Below are 22587 nucleotides of genomic sequence, written 5' to 3' on the forward strand. Positions count from 1 at the left end.
ACATCACGCTCACTGCAATTTGATTTGGTGTTTCGATTAATTTGATTTCGTTCAATATGCTTTGGGCAATCATTTTACATTTGTCGATTCGTGTTTGGTCCTCAACACGTGTCTAGCTTGCCAGTGACTGGTACTACTAACGTCTAGTGCCGTGAACTGGAAGAAAACGTATACTGATATCGTTCATTAAAGGATTGAATTTTGCCTTGGTCGATTTCATGGGGTGATGAATTGAGTTGGTCTTGAAACAGATTTAAGGAACTGCGAAGCAATATTCAATCCTTATATTTCAATCAACGTGTTTTTTTTCAATAATTGGGACTTGTGAAGTCCATTCTGATCAATTTTCACAGGTTTTGGAGCTTGTGCAAGTCTACGTATTGACGTAATGTAAAAAATATAGTCCGTCATTGAAGGACCATCCTACAACATGATGATGTACGCTGATAATTAAATACAATCAAATTAAGTAGAAATACAACACGAAACACACGTAGCTTGAAAGGACGAAACATTTGATATGACATTTGGCTGTTCAACTGTATTTCATATAAGAAGGGACCACATGGATCTAACACAGGGGTTCGTTACAAATGTCTGAAATACACATGCCATACTGATATGAGTCACATCACACATACACATACATTTAAACACATGATATACTGATATAGGTCACAGCATACATAAACATACATTTATATGTATGTTGATGTGTGCTGACCCATATCAGTTATAGCACGATATGTGTATTACAGACATTTGTAACGAACCCCTGTGGATCGATTTGCGGTTGATAGGCCTACCGACACAAGACAGAATGGGTAGCTGGAGGGAAAATTTCTAGGGCTGCACATGACTTGTCACTACCGCTTGCAACCTTGAGCTGATAATATTTTGCTGATTGGTTGTTTTTGGTTAGTTGAACAATTGTTTGTGTTGCTTCAAAAAAAAATGTAAAATTTCATCATGTGATATCTTTGTTTAAACATGTCGATAGTTATATCCCTTTTCAAAATCCTACGCTCAGGCAACAGGCACTGTTAATCTGGTGAAATTCATCGGAAAATGAAACAGGTTACATTTGATAGTTGCATTGAGTCCAACTTGAGTAAGAATTGAAATATTGTCATATGATAAAAACCCATTGCAACAATTATGTAGCGATTCTAAAGTTGTTCATGTAATTAGACATTGTGGTGCTGCGACACGGTTCCGGAATGGCCGGAGTTGGTTCCCACTACTAGTAGGCAGGCGAGGATAACCGAGGTGTTCCGGGTGAGGAACAGTGTTGACCAAGATCCTGGACTGGACAGACGTATCTGCATAGCGGAGCCGTTTCCGGAAAGGATTGTCATCATTCACAGTTGTCAGACTGCCTGTATGCTTGAGGATAGCCCAGAGCTGTGGTGAGTAAGCATATAAGGCTAATCGCAACAATATTAAAACGAACCAACGAACTGAGAAACAGATATACAAAACTAATGACACGATTTAGTGTTTTTTTTATATATTTTAATTGGTTCCCTGTTGTTGACCAACTATTCGATGTTTTACTAATTCAGCTTCAGTTGCATTCATGACGTCACAACAACTATATACAGCAGACAGCAGTTACCAGAACGTCACCAGATAATTGTCGTAAATAATTGTTTCCGTCATTTTTTTACGGAAATCACCGACGTATTACGGAAAATTACGACCAATATAAATATTATTTGATCCAATACAACAACAGTTGCTACGTACACATACGCACGATATAAAAGCCCGGATGTTACTCTGAAAGCTAAACACTGTAATATCACAATATATATTTGCCATTCGTTTAGTGAGACATGTGTCCATTTTCACAATTAGATTTAATTATTACGACAAATAGCTGTAGCTTTTCTTGAATATTTTTTTCTCCTTCAAAACTGTATATAAGTACACACAACTACTTTTAATTTCATTGTTTACATATCTCCTATGTACATACAATCAACACAAACAAACCAACATACAAAACATATTTATAAATATTCAAATCAACACGAATAACAAAACGTATATCTACTTCCGTAAACACGATTGGACGGTGGTATAAGAATGGAATATGTCTATATTTACAACAAAAAACATGACGTACAATCATAATCCACCACCTGCTAGTTTCTTACTCCTCGTAATCTTATATAAAAATGATGGATACATTTCTTTTCTTTAGTCCCTCAAACATCTGCTATGAAAGAAATATTTCCGTTACACGTATGCTGGTATCAAAATGTATTGTGCTATTATGTTTCAGCGGGAATAATGCCGAAACAATAACTTCAACGATATTCGATGAATATGAAAACATGAAAAAAAAAATTCAACGAATATCAACATATTTCTAACTAGTTTTCAGTATATTCAATGGCGCCAAACTCTGGCTCGTTTAAATGTTTGATCGATGTCTGAAAATACTGTTTGAAAGCAAGCGTGATTGTCACTCAGATCGCAAACAAAACCTATTTTTAAAACGTAAATTATTTATAGAAACGTAACATCCTAACATAAAAGAGTGAAAAAAGTGTGTAAGGGGTTTTAATACAGATGATTTTGATCACAGTAATTTGACTTTGAATGTTGAATTGAACAAAATATCATTATTTTTTACTTAAATTGTTTACATAAAACACAAAATAACACAACACCGGTAATACTAAAGTGATCTGCAAGACTATAAAACGAAACAATCTTAACATTTACACCTAGAGTTTTTTCAATAACACACACATACTCGATCGATCAAAACCTGAAAGTATTAAGTGCCATCAGATTTGTATAAGTTATTGAAAACGTCCAAGATGCTCAAAGAAAATTTTCATATCAGATCTGCCTTCAATTGCAAATCAGAAAAACACATTTCCGATCCCCTAAATTTATAAAACATTTACAGCTCAGGTATGCAAATAAGACTAAAAATAGAAATTAATATCAAAAGTAAAGTATGAATGTCGACAACACTAAACTTATATAAATCAAAATCGGTATGTTTTTAAAAACTAAATTTACGAAACATGGAATGATTTGTTGATGACATCAATATAAATATGACGTCATCAACATGATTTAGGCCAGGAATTACCTTGCTATGTATATCACAGACAAAAAAAACTATTCACATGTATTTGTGACGTCAGCAAATTCACATAAACCGGTTTAACAACATCATTACGTCATCATGACGTCATAATGGTGATCTCTACCGCAGTTTCCTGTACATATAACTTAACTAATCAAATACTTATGAAGACGCTGTGTCACACATGCCTAAAACAGTATAAGGTCTATTTATATAACAACATACACTGATGACGTCACGTCTATTATCAACACAATCAAAAGGAGATAAAGAACTTTTTTTTATTAAATTCCGGAAGTGAACTGTCCTCTAAACCCGTTAGGTTATATATTGAAAATTCAAGTAATTATTAGTTCAGAAAAGTTTTTGTGAAACTAATGTATAACTTAAAAATACGTCTATCAACATAAAAAATGAAATATAACTTATCGAATCTAAAACTGTAATATATAAACTTATATATTATCACATTGTATTTTCAGGGTTTGTTATGAGAACAATTTTTCTAATTGAGAGCACAGTGGATTAAATCGAGACGCCACTAACGCAAGAGAGCGCAAAATTGTATCCACGTGCTTGCGATGAGAAAACTGTTTCTCACGACACATCCTGAAAATGTACAGAAATGAATTTCTAGAAGGTTTGGAAGACACCAAGGTGTTCCAAACTGCCAAATGAGTATTCAAAAATGTTGTTGATATCTACGCCGTAGCCTGTACATAAATGTGACGAAAATATACTATATATGTCCTTAACCTATTCACCCCGAAGACACATTTGAACTCTTCCAATTCAAAGGTTGGAATGGTTCATTACGAATTTGCAGGGGTGATAAGTTTATTTAAATCACATGGGACGCGTACTGACGGACACACGTCATGAGCTAATCTATTATTGCTTCACACAGTATCAAGTATACAACTTGATCAGGGACTAAACTGCTGGACGAAAACAGGTAACCACACGCTAGATATATGTACATTATATATACTAAAATCTTTTTATACTGCCGGGTTTTATGTAGATTATATATATATACATCACAAATATCCAGAATTTCATAATAAATAACAAAATTTTGAAGGGTTTATGCACATGTAGATAATCTTATTTCATCCTTTGGAGTTTTTGACGATATTTTATACTGCACACATATTAATTGATTTTAATATTGATTTATTTTGTAAGGTTTTGTGTACAAGAAGATGATATATACTACAACCATATGAATTGAGTTTTATGTAGATTTTAGATAAGTTACGTATTTTTTTTATTAATTTCATCCTTCAGAGTGTGTTTTTCTAACGATTTAACATACGACATAACTCTGTTTCTTATTGGTTTATGTAGGTTATAAATTCTTCACATATATAACTTTGTTATGTTAAACGTTTTATGTAGTTTATCCTTACAACATTATTTAATCCTGGAGGGTTTTATGTAGATCAAACATACAACACTATTTTATCCAGCAGGGTGGTATGTAGATTATTATTACCTCACTAACATCTTGTATATTTATGTAGATTTTATCTACACATTATCTTATTCTGCATGGTTTTATGTAGATAAAATTACAATAACTACATAAATGTAACTTGTAGGATTTTATGTAAATTACATATATGGTACACAGATTTACATTTTAAAAGGTCATATAAACACTAACTCCCAAATAGGGAGTTCCTAGCATGACTCTCCTCGCTACAGAATTGTTCAAACTCTTCAAATCAACATTTTGCGATTCAATATTCTCTGTACGTCAGACTTTTACGTTCGATCTTTAATTTCGTTAATACAGTAATATCTCGATAAACCACCATTTCTTTCATTGTAAAACTCTTTTACAGTTAAAATTTCTCTTTTTTCCTTTTTTAACTATAATGCATTCTCATAAATCGTTATATCGCCATAACCATTTATGATGGCAAAATATTGGAGAATAAAACTGATTGGCATTAAAACGAGGTTTTACTGTACTTTGGTTTGAGATAATGTTAGTTAAAACACTCTCGCTCATAGCAATTATTTAGAAAAAACATACATCAATTATTAAATATCTCTTCCGGTTTCCCACTTTCTTACCATTCATACTAAATATCTGTTCTAGAACTGCAACAAATACACATGCTGTTCAAACACAATGTCGTTGCGTGCGCAAGTGCTGTACGGAGAATTCATCTTTAAAGTACATAACCATTCTGTATTTCTAAAGCTAAATCTCTAGATCCGATACATATGTATATATATGAACTTAAACTTCATTATATCAACATCAATTTTAAACAATACGTTCAGAAATCATATGAATGATACTGTAGGTGTACACACGCCTTACAAGGCCAACAGTCTTTGAGGAAATAGCATCTAGTCAACACAAAGTTTTGACGCAGGACTGAACGGCGACCAACAGTGTTGCTGAGTTGCCCATTATATGGTATTACTGAAATAAATATTAACAACAGATATTGATTTGTATTCGAATATGTATACCAAATCACAATATGATTTCAAGCTCAGTACGCAATATAACAGTATAACCTTCTTGAAATCAAACAAACATGTTCGCATTCTTTCAGCTATTGGCACAACAGCAGAAACAATCAATACTTCTATATCCTCAAGATTTTTCGATTGCTCTGACGTAATAAAACTTCACATATTTTCTATCACCCTCTGTAGTTCAGTGGCGTTCTTTATCAGTCTTGCCCCCTTCGGACGAGGTGGTCGGTCTATGGTTTTTATCTGTGTTGCGCTGGACGTTGATTGGTCGACTGTGTCACGTGTACAACTTGGCTTGTGTCCAAGTATATCAAGTATAGCGTCAACTGTATTAAATAGTTCATTTTCAAAATTGTTCATTCGTCTGAAACATGAAAGAAAAGAAAAGAGTCAGGAATGACTTTATATTGAAGCATGAGATAAAAAGAAGACAAAATTAAGACAAATTTCCTTTAGATAAATTGTAATCATACTTAAATGTTAGGTAACAAACCTAAACCCATACAATAACATATTTCAGTTTATACTAACTCGTTAAGTCCCTCTAGCCTGGTGTCGATGTCGTTGAGACTTTGTAGATTGCCTTTGTCCGGATGTTGCTGGATCTCAAACTCGATGTTGGAAAATCTCCACTGTGGTCCTGAGCTAGACAGCGACTTCGGAGTGTACGACGTCACACTGGACTCAATTGGTGATAGACCCTGGTGCTGTGACGCAAGTCCATTCGATGTGACGTCGTATTTTGGAGCGTAGCCATGTGAACGTTGTAAAATAGATCGTTTAGACAGTTTATCCTTCTTCGCTTTATTAGCTACCGCGTTGAAGAAATTCGTCATCACTGAAATTAATAATAACAATGATAATTCGAGGTTCTTATATACCGCTTAATCACAACCTAGCGGTTCACAAATTATTATCCGTGGTTAAAGGGTATTTGTTATAAGCCAATATCTGTATCAACTCTCTGGTGAGCATACAGCCCGTGCTGCCATTTCGGCGCTCACAGCTAGTATTCCACAATTCTAGCACTTCCCAACCACGTACTCATTTACAGCTGAGTAGACTGGAACAAGCAGAGTAACGTATATTGTTCAAAGATACAACATAGTGCCGTGCCGTGCCGTGACTCACACACGCACTCCTTCGGTCACGAGCCTTTCGTCCTACCACTAGACTATCGTGCCTCTAAATATAAATTATAAGATATTACTTAAACAATGAATGTTTTAGCAAATGTTGTTATGGTCCTATAACACACATTGCTAGTGATGACAAACTTAATAAAGCCCTGTATCTGTTTTTAGTTAATGTATGTATCGGTTTGTTGTTGTAATAACCATTATTTGTACTGATTTTTGTATATTTTTATCTTTTGTTTGTTTCCTGGTATTTTTTCCCCTTTTTGTATGTCTCCGCAGTTCCTGTTACTTTAGTTTCGTATCAATTTATAATATCGATGCTTTTTTCTTGTTTTTTTTAGTTTCGTATGAATCGTTTTGTTGGTTTGTTTTTTGTTTTTCTTTCTATTTCATTCCACTTTGTCTCTTGTAAATTTAAATCAATTAAGGTTCTAAACAATAAAAGGGGTCATCCGTTTTCAAAAAGCTTTTAAGATGCTTTTAAGTTTGACGTATAAGTTGCAAATTTCTTAATATAATATGATTTATAATACATAGTTTTCAAAAATGCATCGCAATATTTTAGTAAAGCATTGATGTAGATAGAAACCGTGTAAATGAGACTAAAAAGTTGTTTACCTGCAATTGAACCCATCGAGTTTTTTCTTGTCACTTCCTGTGTTGTCGGATCAGCTTCATCATCAATCGCACCTTCCGCCGACATTTCTACAATCCCTGGCCTGTCGTCGTCACTTCCGGAATTTTCCGCCAGAGTACCTATTTTCCTATCACCGTGTCTCCTTCGGAAACTAGTTCGCCCTGGTAAAAAAGAATCAATCACTAACACGCTTCTCTGCATGTAGATACATATAGATACGCATACAATGTCAAATGAATCTTAGATCTTTCGATTCATGATTTCATGTCTCATCATTTCCGTAAATTTTACGATGAATTTCCGGTTTACGATCACTGCTGTCTCCAGCGGAAGTAGAGACGCGCCACTAATGAACACAAATCGATATAACATCAGCTTTTTATATGATTTGGGTTTTCAATGGGATGCAACTTATGAATCGGAACATTTCCCGTAATAATTTCAAAAACTTCCGGAATGTTTCGCGAAAGTTCCGGTATCATCACCGACTGTGTCTTTGGCGCAAATCAGACGAGTCTAGTAATTGATTTGAACTGATCACAAAAAACATCGTCTTGACTGGAATGTTTTGATGATGGAAGTACGACTTGTCCATCAGGTTACTTCCGGTAATAATCTCCTCCCTACTTATTATTCCATATATAGACAACATGAACAATACGCGACGTTCAATAAGTTCCGGTGTCTGGGGGCAAAGTCACAAGGCTCTATTCGTTACTTAAAAAGGAAAATGATTCTAATCATAGGGTGCATTACTACATTTCTACAAGAATGACAATAATCTCACGTAATTTTAATACTTATTTGCAACGATTTGTTATTTATCGACAATGATCTAATTCTTAGAATTTAAGATTTACACACAGCAGACAACAGGTCTAAGAAATAAAGATTTCTTATAGACCTACTGATATTTTAATAGCCGGGCCCGTATTCATAAAACTGTTATCATGGACAATCATGAATTCATCGCTCAATTCAACTTCATTGTGACTCTCTTAACATAAAACATATCAAAAAGTCAGATGTAAACATTTAAAACAGTATTGGGCTTTAATTCTTTTCAATTCTTATAAAATCATTTTTTTCTTTTTAATTTCAAACTGAAACAAGAGCTTAGACTTGAGCACAAAATCCATGCTTGAGAAGCATGCAAACGGTTTCATGAATACGGGTCAAGGTCATGACTAAAATAATGCCCATAGAACTGCAGTGTTTTTTTTATTGTGATTGTCTATAGATGTACCGTTAAGTTCGAACAAAGTGATTTTGTTATGTTGCTCAAACCGATATGCAAGTGTTGCTTCTCTGCAATAATTATCTTTATACAAGTTTTGAAAAACGACATTTGTCTACGTACCAATGTATACACAAATTTCTAATTTGTTTACATTGTGATTGTGATTTATTACATGCATTAACGCAATAAGTTTGTTTCCAAATGATTTATTCATTGTCATAAAGGTTTAACCATCACTCAAAGGGATGGTACAGTATGTTCAACCCGAGCAACAGTCCTCTGATAAGCCATATTTGAAGACCTCAATTAACCGACATCAGAATTCAGATATGTAAAACGGAAACAATGAGCTTGTTCTTAATTAAAACGTTACATAGCGACATTTGCAAATTAGCCAGATAGATTTGAATTCTTAACAAAAATAGTTCAGCAATATTATAAAATGTCAATATTTGCCTCCCATATTTACCTGTATGCTTTGAAATAATATATTTTATTAACCGAAGTTTTTCGGTGTTTTAATTCTTTTTCACTAGCAGTTTGGAGCCTTAAAGTAAAATGGTTATTGTCACAGGAAACCACTGAAATATAATAAAACTTCCCCATTATATATTTTAGTAGATTGTGAACGGTTTAGTTACCTAGATTCCTAAAGGAACTTTAAACGATGTGCCATTTTATAACATTTTTGGTTTTACAAGTAAGCGGCACACTTTGTATTTCCTACTATGTTTTAAATACAAATACCGTTAAAACATGTTACCACGACATTTTACTACGATTTTGATGGTTTCACGTAGTCAAATATATCTTGGTTTTAAGCCGGCTGGTATACCACTTCACCGCTTGTCAAAAACATATTAAGCTCCGCATGACCTAGGTAAGCTTTAGATAATATGCCATTCATTTTGTTTGTCAAAATGACTTTGACGTAAAATAATGCCGATGAACTATTTTTATGAAATTTACAGTATAACAGTCTCAATTAATGTCGTTATGTAACATTTTAGTAACTAAACAACATATTCAATACTAAAGTATATCAAAATTGCATAGATGAACTCTGGTGTTTAACCGGAGTCTTTTGATGACTTATCAGGTGTTGAACTTCCAATGACTTTACCATCCTACAAGGGGTGGCTGTCCAACATTTACATGATTGATTTTCCTAAGAGTTATTTAAATATTAATGGGGTTTTATGAATTATTTAAAGATTATTCTATCAATGCATTGCTTAAACGAATTTAATTGGAAGGATTTGTTCAACTAGTTATAATCATTAAATAAAATTTCCAAAGATTTTCATATGTTTTACCGTGTCCATCCAACCTGCGGCGTTTACACTGTAGCCGTGGACGTTTTTGGCGTATGAATCTCAACGTCTCGTCTTCCATCTTTGGTCTGCTCTTCCGCTGGAGTAATGTTCCCTAAAGCATAAAAAAAATCCCAGTCTTAAATCGGGTAATCTATGTAAATATTGAACTCAGAAATCGATATTTCTTTCGCTTAATATTGAGACATCTGCAGATCCAGCATCTTGCAACGTTCTTATGTATCGAACTTTTGGTGAACACTATGTTTTTATAAAATAATATTTGAACAGATCTTTGGTTTTGATCAATGGACTGTGTCAGAGCTTCAGATTTCGAATCCTGGCCCAATCTCGTTACATTTTTAAACTCAGAACACTGTTGTCAATTATTTCTATTTATTTTCTTTTAAAATAAAACAATTGAGACAATTTAACTTATATATTTTTTATCGAGCTGTGTTCCTCTTGTATTGGATAAGGGAGACAAAGAACGAATAAATTGTATGTTCAAATATGAAATAGATCGTTACATTACTTTGGTGTTGTTCCCTGGTATAACTTGTATGTTCAAAGATGAAATAAATCGTAACATTACTTTTGATGTGCCAAACTTTCACTTTCGCGTTTTCATTAAAACGAGATCAAAATGTATTATATAAGACTGATATAAAGCCGACATTGTGAAGATTCATGGAAATAGATGGTTATTTAAGAGCTCATATGTAGCGGTAATTTATGACACCCATAGAAAGGAAAGGAAATGAGAAATGCATTTTAGTTAGTTAACAAATACCATTTGAATGTTAGATACGTAAAATACATATTTCTCTTACTTCTGTATGTATGTTTTGCTTTTATAGTAATTAAATTGATAAAACATTATCAAAAGAAACGCCACTGACTTAAGCTTATCTTCATCTCCTGGCATATCATTTTCCCAGGTAAATAGAGATCGACGTATCTCGCCTGAGTGAGCACAGTGAACACGGTGGGTCTTGCTGACTTTTCGTGATCTTAAGCGTACCGATCGCGGAGGAACGCGATGGTTTCCCTTATCATCGCAATCTTTCGTGATTGAATTTTGACGACCCCCCGGCATAATTGGTGATCATCAAGACTCATGAAGATCTTTCAAGCATCGTGTAAAAGTTACACTTGTTGTGAAGAGATCTGTATCAGAGTTTGATGTTATCCCCAGAACTCCAGCAGTTTCATAACGTTCATGAAAACATCGCTACCAAGTCATGAGTTCGAAATGTGATCAGAACCAAATACAAGATAAACAGATCGTTTTCACAACTAGTTCTATTTCAAGTAACAATACAATTTCTTAGTAGGAAGCAATACGAAAATTCTACTGCTGATACAGTGTTATATATCTTCTACAACAGGCGGACAACTGTCGTTATTTTGTAATGTCTTCGCTTATTAGATTTCATCACGAAATTGTATAATTCTACAATACCTGTTATCTAAACACGCGAGCGTGCATGCATTAAATATCAAAACACCACATCTTAACGAAATCTTTATTGTTAAGATATAATTCGTCAGCTCAGTTTTCCTATTTTAAATTTTTGGAATAAAATTTAATGAAATTGTTTGGATATCTTTGGAGTTTTAATGCACGTTGCAGGGGTGCATGTTTTGTTGTATTAGATCAAACAGTCTAAAGCACGGCATGATGGGATAGAAATGATTCAGCTATAGTATTGATTTGTCTGGCAGAGTCGTCTTTCATCAAATAAAGCATATGTACTACAATTAATTAAGACAGTATTGCATAACACACTCGCATGTCACGTGATGGCAAAGTCAAACATCGTATTGATAATGTACACTGTGTAACCTACAAAATAAGAACACGTTGCAAAAACGTTCATATAATTAAATATTTTCACTTCTAATATACAAATATTTGAAAGCTCCAAAGAATAAATGCATATAGCTTGTAATAGGGTTTTTAATCCTAAGCATATCAATGTAATAGAAATGGAAGAATACTTTGAATTTTTCGCGTGTTTATGCGTTAGCAGAGGTTTAGAAATCAACACCTCCTGTATACCTATGATCTATATAATCTATCAACATATATTTACATGTTGATCATTATATTGGTTAATTCAACGCAAAAACACGAACATTTCCACACCGTTCTTGAGCAATTGTAGTTATTCTGTTTCAAATGCAGTGGGGTCAAGAAAAAGACGAATATATCGAAGTGTCAACTCAAAATCGATAAAACTTGGGCAAAATATGAGCAAATGAAAAATTTACATGAAAAACTTTGAAAATAAACCAGAAAAATAGGAACAGGTGTTCCTGTAGAGTAAGCGTCTTCTGCTTCATCGGCACTACCCGCCAAGTAAATCTAGATCAAACCTCAGTTATGTCACATCGATAACTCGAGAAGTGACAACCAAACCACAAGGCACTCTAACGAGCGTAGTCAAAAACATCGACCTTCATATCTCACAAAGGAATGGCATATGTCACTATGAAATCATGATATCGACAATAAAACTTGCCCATAGTCTTCAAGTTGAGAGGACCTGCGTCCTGTACCAGAAACAGGTATTTTTTTGTTTAAAACATGTTTTCACCTTAGTAACAATTTTGTTTTCTAAGTTAAATGTCCTCGCAATGACAAAGATCATATACAGACATGAGCCTCGGCATAGGCTACAAAAAATGGGGGGAAAGTAAGAGAAACAAGAAATACAGATGTTCCAAGTGTTGCCACGGGGCAGCAGATCAATGTTAGTTTCTCTAACGACCTCGCAGTAGAACACACATAGAAATAAGACTTCCTGAGAGCCATACGATTGGGATACGAGGTTTGACAGACAGTGAGAGAAAAGAACAGAATTAATAAATGTTAAACAGATAGAAAAGGATATGATGAAGATGATTCAGAAGATGTTTATCTTTTCGGAACACCTTGCCCTAACCCTAACCCTAAAACAATATTAGACTTACGCTTTTGCTCCGTCAATTAAATATAAGGTCACTTTTCATGACGTTATTTGTGATCGGATAAGTCCAAACTTAAGACAATTTTAAACTTAAGATCGTTTCAGGATCTCAGGGCCAGGTCTTGTTTTCCTAGTACCTTTTTCTCGGGTTTCAATATTCTACTAGTTAATCATCCCCTTCTTCATATTTTACGCTAGTCTCATCGATTTTGAGATTGAGTGTCAATTGTTTTGCACATTTATGTACACTCTCCCTTTTTTATTTCTCAGAACGTTTCGTAATTTAGGAAGCTTATTGGTTGATGTTTTCTGTGAAGATACAAACATTAACAATGTAGCGTTGTCTGTTGCCTGACATCGCTAACAGATTAAATAAAACACTAAAGACGCACGGGTCTGCTTCGATCTTGTGTATTTAGGAGAGTGGAGTCAGAGTTCACATTATTGATGACATATTACACATCAACACATTAAAGGCGCGTTCGATTACCCACATATATATAGGAGTGCTCGATGAGGGCAATACCGTTACAAACAGCAGAGTACCTTCAATCTAGATAGACACTTTAAGCAACAAGATAAACCTTTTCCACTAAAGCCCTAGTTCAAAAATACTCTTGAACATATGATTCAAAGCAATGTTTTCTAATTGGAAAGATCACTCATTATAAAATAACCTTAGAACAAGGTTAGGTGTATTGATGCTGATAATCTACTACCTGACCATGTATTTTGTTTTTATTAATCAAACATTCCGGGTCTTTTTCGAAATTTCTCGATACTGTAAATAGTTTTATTATTATGTGATGTTTGTTTTTCGAACTACATGTCTTTTTTGGAGGAAACTTCAATTTTCGATTGAGAATTCGCTTTTTCAATGAATGTATGACTAATAATGATGAATGGAAAGAGTATTTGCAAACATAACACCATTAATTTGCGTATGATTCTCTTTACAAATTAGCGAAAAAATCATTTCTCATCAAAGTGAATTGATTAAAGGGAAATCTCTTTCATAATAGGTGCATTCGTATCCGTCAATTAATACAGTGACGTCACACAGGGGCACAAGTTTACTTTGAATGTCTGAATCTTGTAAAAAAAAACCGCTCTAATCATTTAATGATCTGAATATTATCTAGTGAAATCATCCTATCCAAATAATGACGTCATCACTTTTAAAGTGAAAGGAAACATCACCATGTTTCGAACTTTTTACTTCGTAGGGTATGTTGTAAGATAAAACGAATATCAATTTGCAATCGGACTTTTATAAAAATTACTAACGTTCGTTCCATGAAACACCACGTAATTGGGACCCGAATAAGACCATATATTCATGTTGAAATAAAATGTGGTAATTTTCAACTAAACTAAACAATTTCTTCTGATAATGTATAACCAGAAATAGAGCGCCGCGTAGAAACCCTGTGTGAGGCCTCTCTGTGACAGTCGCTGATTCCATTTCCTAACAGTCTGGGATTTAAGGATTTCAAGTAATCGTCGTGCATATCACATTTGACAATTCTTCCATTTCCGTGTTTGTTACCACGTTAAACTTATAATAATCCATGACGTCTGCTACTTCCGCGCCAAGATTACATTCCGATTTCTATCAAGATCAATTTAGTTCAATGTATACTTGTTTTGATATCGAAACCAGGAGAAAATGTTGTTAAAGTAAATTCGAAACTCTGTCTACAAATCGGAAGGACAAGATTTCCATATAATGTAATACGAATCTGCGGCTTTGAAATGTATACTTCGATTACGTGATTCTACTCAGTGCCTAATGTCATTTAGAAGCGCCACGCGGATGCGCCTCCGTACAGCAGTTCACATCAACATCACACATAACTACATTTATCTTGTCGCCGCCATGCTATCTGTCTTTACCTTCTAAAAGATACTTGGGGAATTCAAAACCACTAATACAACGTAACATTTCCGCCAGCTAATTACATAATCCAAGGCATTTTAAGTCAAATACGGTCAGTCTAACTTAATTTTTTATTGAGCCATACCAATCAAATATCAAGAAACCTAGCATCGCGTGTGAAAATGTATCCCTGATAAATTCCGGGGATATCTCTGCGGTCATGTCCAGGTATTAAGCTCGTGAGAATAGCATACACGTCATGGAATAAAAACAGTCTTCCATTTTGTTAGCATCTCTGTTGAGTCCGAACAAGGTTTAAAGATACAATTTACAGACTGACACGGGATTCATTAAGTTTGCACTTTACATTACTGCTGGCTTTTTAATGACTTGAAAATTGTTTTGCTAACCGATTTGGCGTCAGTTTGTTTAAAATCTGAGTTTATGGCACTTGGTCATTTAACTCATTCACCCCTGAAGAAACTTTGAACTCTTCCCATTCAAAGGTTGGACTAGTTCATTATGAAATTTCAGGGGTGAATGGGTGAACGAGATTTTCAGTCTTTTCGTTCACTTAGAAATGTTTAAGTCTTTGTTTTTTTTCAACGCCTGACATTTTATGTTTATCTATTAAAGTAAATCGGGCTTTCCCTTTGCAATGCCTTGGCGTTTTAAGTTTAAGTTCTAAACTTATGACAACTATTAAGCTTGAGATTTCCTTTTGTGGCACACATACATACCTATTCAATTTGCCTTCTAGTTCTACATTGGTTAAACATGGTACATATAGTTGTGAACTTTTCATTTTTCAACGCCTTATCCTTTCAAATCTAAATATTACAATAGTGACACACGTGCAGTTTATGAGTTTTCCCTTTCAGGTGCTTCGACATTTAAAATTTACAATATAGCTTTTTGATCCGCGACTATTTGCATCTTCTCTAGCAACCATTTTCCACATTTGTCCATTAAAGACATTTCAGTTCTGACTTTTTGACACTTTATCATTTAAAGTTGAATTTTTGACACCAATATTTTTTGCTTTAATTTTGCTTTTTTAAATGCGACTCATGTGTTTGACACCTGACAATTTTGGGCGAAGCTTTATTGTAACACCTGCACGATATGGTTTTAAGAGTACCTTTTTGACGTCGAAGGTGACCTGGAATTTATCCATGAACTCTGTCGTGAAGTCCTCGTACGTCTGCAGCACCACTTTCAAGTCTTCCATCTCAATCTTATTGATGTCACAGTAAGACAGCGCTCGAACGAAGTACAGGGACTTTCCAGGAGTAGCCGCATCCTTCATGTCTGCTCCAAATATATCGTCTTTCCCTGGAAATCACAGAAAATAACAATACATGTATTTGGTGAGGTGCCAACAACATAAAAGGTCTAAACAGATTTTAAAAGTAAGCCAAAGGTTGTGAAATGCCAACTTTGTGTCGTAGAACTCGCTTTAAGTAGTGAGACGTAAAAGCATAATCTCAAGAGTACACATTTGTCTAATTGCAGAGGTGCAATTATCAATTAGTCAATTCGTATGTCAAATTATGTTCTGAAGAACAATATTTCCGCTTATGCGTTCGAGTAGAAATAACATGCGTTGAATCGAGTTTCTTCTGAACCAAGTGGTCCGTATTTTCTGCGGTCATTTATTGAGGACTTCAGATACGTGGATAAAATATCTTGTTATCTTATATATATTAAATAATTGTGAATACGTTTCAAATAAAACATTAGCTAAACATACTATACATTTTTTTATTTATTTTTTGATAACAGACTGGCCGAATATCCTGTTACTACGTAGGAAGATTGTTTTGAGTAACCGGTTACTAAAATTCGTCCTATTTGACAACCCTACTTGTTACTGTAATATCCTGAAGAATAAGTGAATACTGGACAACCGATGTACTATCTAACTTGATGATATCCCCCCCCCCCCCCCCCCCCACAAAAAAAAAATTATATAAAAAAATAAATAAAAAGATACAACAACCAAAAAGGTTTTATAAAATACCAACACGACCTTGTAGCTAAATCTCGGACTTTAACATGATCTTGTAGCTTAATCTCGGACACAATGTGATTTCCGTTAAAATAGATGAGAACATCTTGCTGACGGTAAAGTCAGGTTCCGCTTATAATAAAATCTTCTATTATGATATTGTATGCACATATTGACGTAGTCTTACCTAATATGGCCATGACGGTGTTTTCTTTCAGGATTTCTATAGAACCACGTGCTATAAAATATATGGCGGTCAAAATATCACCCGGATGTATGAGAGTGTCCCCAGGTGGCGCATGCGTAGTTTTGAACTTCATTGATAAGGCACGTAAACAGCCTAAAACAAATATTTTAGAAATATCAAAATGTATGAAAAATGTCAACACTTGCGAGTTATAAACAAACACAAATCACGTGTCTCAAGTCTTATGGCATAAATTAATGTACGTTAAAAACATAAATTCATAATTCGTGCTCATAAATGCTAAATAATGTTTTATCAGCTGTGCCCTTTTCCGTCTTTGCGTATTGCAGAGTTATCTTCTCTTGTGAGCAGGTATTGATTGTTACATCATTGGTTTGTGTGAGAAAATTACGTCGTTTTCTCAAAAATGTATGATGTTACTCTCACAAACAAATGACGTAACAATCAATACCTGCACACAAGAGCAGATAACTCTGCAATACGAAAAGACGGAATAAGTCATAAGTGATATGTCACAAGTCATAAAACTTATGACAAAAGTTAAACGTCGCAAGTAATGAGTTCAAGATTGTATGCGTCAAAAATCTTAAGTCATAAGAGATATACATGTACCACATATCATAATTTGCCAATCATGCGTCATATGCATTAAATCACAGCGTAATTAAAATGAATCGCAGCTCGTGATGTTTATTGAAAACCTCTCTTAAATATAACTTCAGCAAATATTTCAAAATAGTGACAAAGATAATCATATAGTTAACATTGTTGGCTTGATTACCTTAAAGAGTGCACGTCATTTGAATTCAGAATTCTCACTTTACAGCTTTTATTAAAAACACTACCCCGAGGTTTACATACTTGATATTACAGAGAAATCAATGTCGAATTACAGGTGTACTTATGAAATTCCATCGTAGTTATCCATGCAAAGTAAACACCTTTCTTTAATTTTCTTGGTATGCAACTGCAATTGCGCTGGGTCAAAGCAATGATTAGGCCTTTTAAGAAATGATACATCAAATATTCTGTCTTTGCGTATTGCAGAGTTATCTTGTGAGCAGGTATTGTTACGTCATTGGTTTGTGTGAGAAAATTACGTCGTTTTCTCAAAAATTGATGACGTTACTCTCAAAAACAAATGACGTAACAATCAATACATGCACATAAGAGAAGATAACTCTGCAATACGCAAAGACGGAATAACCATGTTGGAAATAGGGTTTCCGGTGCAGGGTTACATTGTTGGCAGTGGCACACGAATCCTTAAAAAAATAGGGTGAGAGACAGGATCGATAACTGTGTACGTACCTGGGTTAGCTCCCTTAAAAGCCGGACAGTTGTTGAGGAGAGTTCTGTTAAGATGCAGACATATGTCAGACTGTAGACAGTCGGGAAAATTTTTCAACACCTATACAATACAAACAACAGAACATCAGTAACTAGCGGATTGCATTTAAGGATACCTGTTCCTAAAATACTAGGGTTTTTCTGTGGTTTTTCGTATACACAGTAACCTCCCCTTAATGTCGTTTTTGATATAACTGAAGTGGAATTTGGAAAAGATACTTCCGTTGCCTACATTTGTTTGGTATCTCAGTTGATAAGGTCGAGATTATAACAATCTGAGGCTCGTGGTTCGAATTCCGGCCTAAACCCGCTGATTTTTAACACTATTGTTGATTGTTTTCTGATATTTTCATCTTCATAGTTTGTTCACAAAGTCCCGTAAGGTACAGTTTTCCGGAAAAACAAATATATCACTGCTCTAATAATGCCAGAAACAAGCAGTTTCCATTGCATTGCTACAGTTTTTTGGCAGTTCTAGGGGCTGTCCATCTGTCAAGGAGGGACAGCAGCATCCGTCGTAACAATTATGACGTCATAATAATGAAGGTGTTTACTTGCATCAAGTTGTTTCAGTTGTATCAAGCTGTTTCAGTTGTATCAAGCTGTTTCAGTTGTATTAAGTTGTTTCAGTTGTATCGAGTTGTATCGAGTTGTTGGGGTGATAGTTGGGACTAAGGCTGATAAGGGGTATGCATATCACATTCACTATATATACGATAGTTTCAGTTGTTTTTTAGTTGTTGGGGTGATATTGGGGTCTCCGGTTGATATTGGGTATACTATGGACAAAGTCTATTATTTTCGCAATATGTATCATATTGTTTCAGTTGTATACAGTTGTTAGGGTGATATTGGGGTCTCCGGTTGATAGTGGGTATACTATGGACAAAGTCTATTATTTTCGCAATATGTATCATATTGTTTCAGTTGTATAAAGTTGTTAGGGTGATATTGGGGTCTCGGGTTGATAAGGGGTATGCAAACGATAAATTCATTCATATTCGCTATGTATTAAGTTAAAGTTGTTGGGGTGATACGTGTATTAGGGTATCGAGCGTATAAGGGTTTGGATATGGGGAATTTAATATCCTATCCTTTATGTATAAAGTTGTTCAGTTGTTTCGAAACATATTTTATTGTATCTAGCTTTATTTGCTCAATGACACATAAATTCAAGTTTTAAAATCCAAATTCTGATATAAATATTTAAAAATAGCTATTAATGTGTAAATAATCTTTAATTTATCAGTTCGAACCCGCACCTGGGTTATTGGTACTTATTTGAAACTGAACTAAATCAACAAATTTTACCTTAATGCTTTATTTTGCTAATTGATCGTGACACAAAAGAGAATCCTAACTTCGTTTCTATAAGTGTAAAGTTAAGCAGACTACTATGTCTATTTATTTACGACGTGGAAGCTCTCATCCTATGCTGACTCCATAGAATAAAATTAAACACACTTACACATGCGACTGCATGAATAAAATGTTTTTTTCAAGTGACTTATAGTTTAAACACTAAATAATGTAAAAATGCCATTGCGTATTATTGTTTGTTCTGTTTCCATGGCTATTACTTGTATGTCCTCGCGGAAAATGTATAAATTGACAAATACGTTTCGTTTAAACGGTACATATTACCATAGCAAATATATTTACGCAGATTAAGACCATTTAGATGCCACATTGTATATAGAATATTTTAATATATGAGGCACAATAACTTTTTTTCTGTATTTCCTAAGTCTTATTAAGGCATTAAAATTCGTCTTTTCATGCGTGGAAACCATATATAACGATTTAAAATTGCATCCTAATTACCACCTGAATAGCAATGCATCAAAACTCTAATTTAGTAAAATAATTATCTGTCTCAGCTAAACGCTTGCTTTCCGAGTCCTATACGCCGGAGTGTCATTAAGCTTTTACGCGAATCTGACCTTGAATACGAGTAAAATCTAGTATATGCAACGGAGAAAAGCATTCACTAATTTGACGGCTAAACCGAAGCAAACCTGTATATCAAACTTTACGAAAGCGAAAAGAAAAAAATAAACTTTTCCGGTTATCCTTCAAATTCATGATTAGCGAATTTATCAAGTCTCGCGGGAGAAGACGAGATAGCAGTTCAAACTCATAGATCATTATTTCAGTGACACTAGGAAATGAAAGAGGAAATTCTCTATAAAATGTTTTAGAGAAATAACCGCCTGAACGACTTTCTCTCGATTTTCGTACATCACGCTGCCAATCCACGGTAAGCTTAGCTTCTCTGGTATATTTAAACATATTCAGCTTTATTAAGGGCGAGTAGAGGCCCAGGAAAATGACAAAATACGTGAGCTCCGTTTCTTTTATACAGTACAACAGATATACACTAGCATCTACAAATGCATGCACAAAATTAAAATATAAATATCGTGCTATAAAATTAAGGATAAATGTACCATCTGTTAAAATCGAGCTGAAGAGTTCCACTAAGTGTTTTATTTTTACTAAGAGTATTTTCCCTTCTATATGAAAGATGAAGCAACTATAATGACGTTGTCCTGGCTAATGCTTTGCGGCCTATAAATTAAACATGGATTTTGATGGGGTGCTTCTATAATTCCCGTAGGCCAACATTGGTGAAGCGCAGGCTTTTAATTGTAAAGGTCATGAGTTCGACCCTGAATAATTTTCGTATTTTTTTTCATCTTTATTTCTATTTTCAAACATTCAAATTTCGAATAAATGTAGTTCTGTGAAATGCATAGCAACGTGTGATCTTAGTGGAATATTTCGTTTGAAAAGGATACAAACAAAATTGTTACACAGTAGTGACGGTGTAAAATATAGTTTATGTTGTTGGTAAGCCTTCACATTACATGTATATTGAAAACGTGAAAAACAAGCAAAACTGTGACAAAAAAATAGTATTTCAGTTTTCTGAGTTGACAGCGTGTTTTTTTATTTTTTTATTTTTTGTTGGTTGTTTGTTTGTAAGTTGTTCACTTTAAAGAGTTATTAATTAATTAATTTCAAATTGCAATATTTTAATGCGTTTACTCCGACAAAGCCTTTTATTGCAAGGGACGTAACTCTAGCAGATTTTTTTTATTTCATTTCTTTATGACAGAAAAGTATACTCACGTTACTCATGTCTATTCCGTTGGTATACGCCCACTGGTGTTGGAAGGATTCCTGAAGACGGCCCGCCATGTTTTTCGGAAGCTGATGGAAGTTGATGAATTCCTTGATGCTTTCAACTTTTTCCTGAAATTCGTCAGACCCCTGGTACAGTCGTAACATGATGGAGGAAACGTTACCAAATATGGCGGCACTCAGCAGAGCTGGGGAACATAACACAATGTATCTTTATGAATTATGAAATATGGCGGCACTCAGCAGAGCTGGGGAACATATCACAAGGTACCTTTATAAATTACCAAATATGGCGGCACTCTGCAAAGCTGTGGAACATATCACAAGGTACCTTTATGAATTATGAAATATGGCGGCACTCTGCAAAGCTATGGAACATAACACAATGTACCTTTATAAATTATGAAATATGAGGGCACTCAGCAAAGCTGGGGAACATAACACAATGTACCTTAGTGATTGGTAGACGTTAAATTACCAAATATGGCGCACTCAGAAAAGCTGGGGAACATATAACAATGGACCATAATGATTGGTAGACGTTACATTTTACCAAATATGTCGGCACTCAGCAAAGCAGGGGAACATAACACAATGTACCTTAGTGGTTGGTAGACGTTAAATTACCAAATATGGCGGCACTCAGCAAAGCTAGGGGACAAACCACAATGTACATGTATCTTTGATAATGTTTAGTTACGTTACCAACTATGACGGCATACGGTAATTCTGGGGGGCATACTAGAAAACATCTTATCAAAGTTTATATACGTTAAAGGGATATCACGTGAAAAGGCGTGTTTTTTTTAATGAATGTATGTATTGTATGCACTTCCACTTATGTTACCACGCTATCCCCATATTCATAGTCCGTTCCAAATGTCCAGTTTGACCACTTGAATTGTTCGGGAAAGCCCTGCTAAAAATAGCGCCGATAACGTCACCTGACTAGGCAGTAAACACAAGTGGTGCGAGCGAGATGAGACGGTTTCCAAAGAGGCCCCCAGAGAGGGGCCGTCAGGCAACTGCAACTTCTTACCGCACTATGAAACCAAGTTATATGATTTCTAAGTC

General features: G+C 34.7%; 1 protein-coding gene across 1 annotated transcript in view; it reads right to left on the bottom strand.

Moving 5' to 3' along the window:
* Positions 1–1499: 1499 nt before the first annotated feature.
* The window catches only part of LOC110446372 (potassium voltage-gated channel subfamily H member 7-like), a 47653-nt gene continuing 26565 nt past the window's right edge, over positions 1500–22587 (bottom strand). Inside the window, exons 4-11 of the mRNA XM_021491492.1 lie at positions 21502–21701; positions 18328–18427; positions 16996–17148; positions 15939–16132; positions 9947–10058; positions 7372–7551; positions 6146–6452; positions 1500–5978 (exon numbers count right to left, since the gene is read on the bottom strand). Coding sequence (XP_021347167.1) covers positions 5768–5978; positions 6146–6452; positions 7372–7551; positions 9947–10058; positions 15939–16132; positions 16996–17148; positions 18328–18427; positions 21502–21701 — 1457 coding nt within the window. The 3' untranslated portion in view covers positions 1500–5767. The remainder of the gene's footprint in view (positions 5979–6145; positions 6453–7371; positions 7552–9946; positions 10059–15938; positions 16133–16995; positions 17149–18327; positions 18428–21501; positions 21702–22587) is intronic.

The sequence above is a fragment of the Mizuhopecten yessoensis genome, unplaced genomic scaffold (assembly GCF_002113885.1).
Source record: "Mizuhopecten yessoensis strain PY_sf001 unplaced genomic scaffold, ASM211388v2 scaffold2681, whole genome shotgun sequence".
Taxonomy (NCBI): Eukaryota; Metazoa; Mollusca; class Bivalvia; order Pectinida; family Pectinidae; genus Mizuhopecten; species Mizuhopecten yessoensis.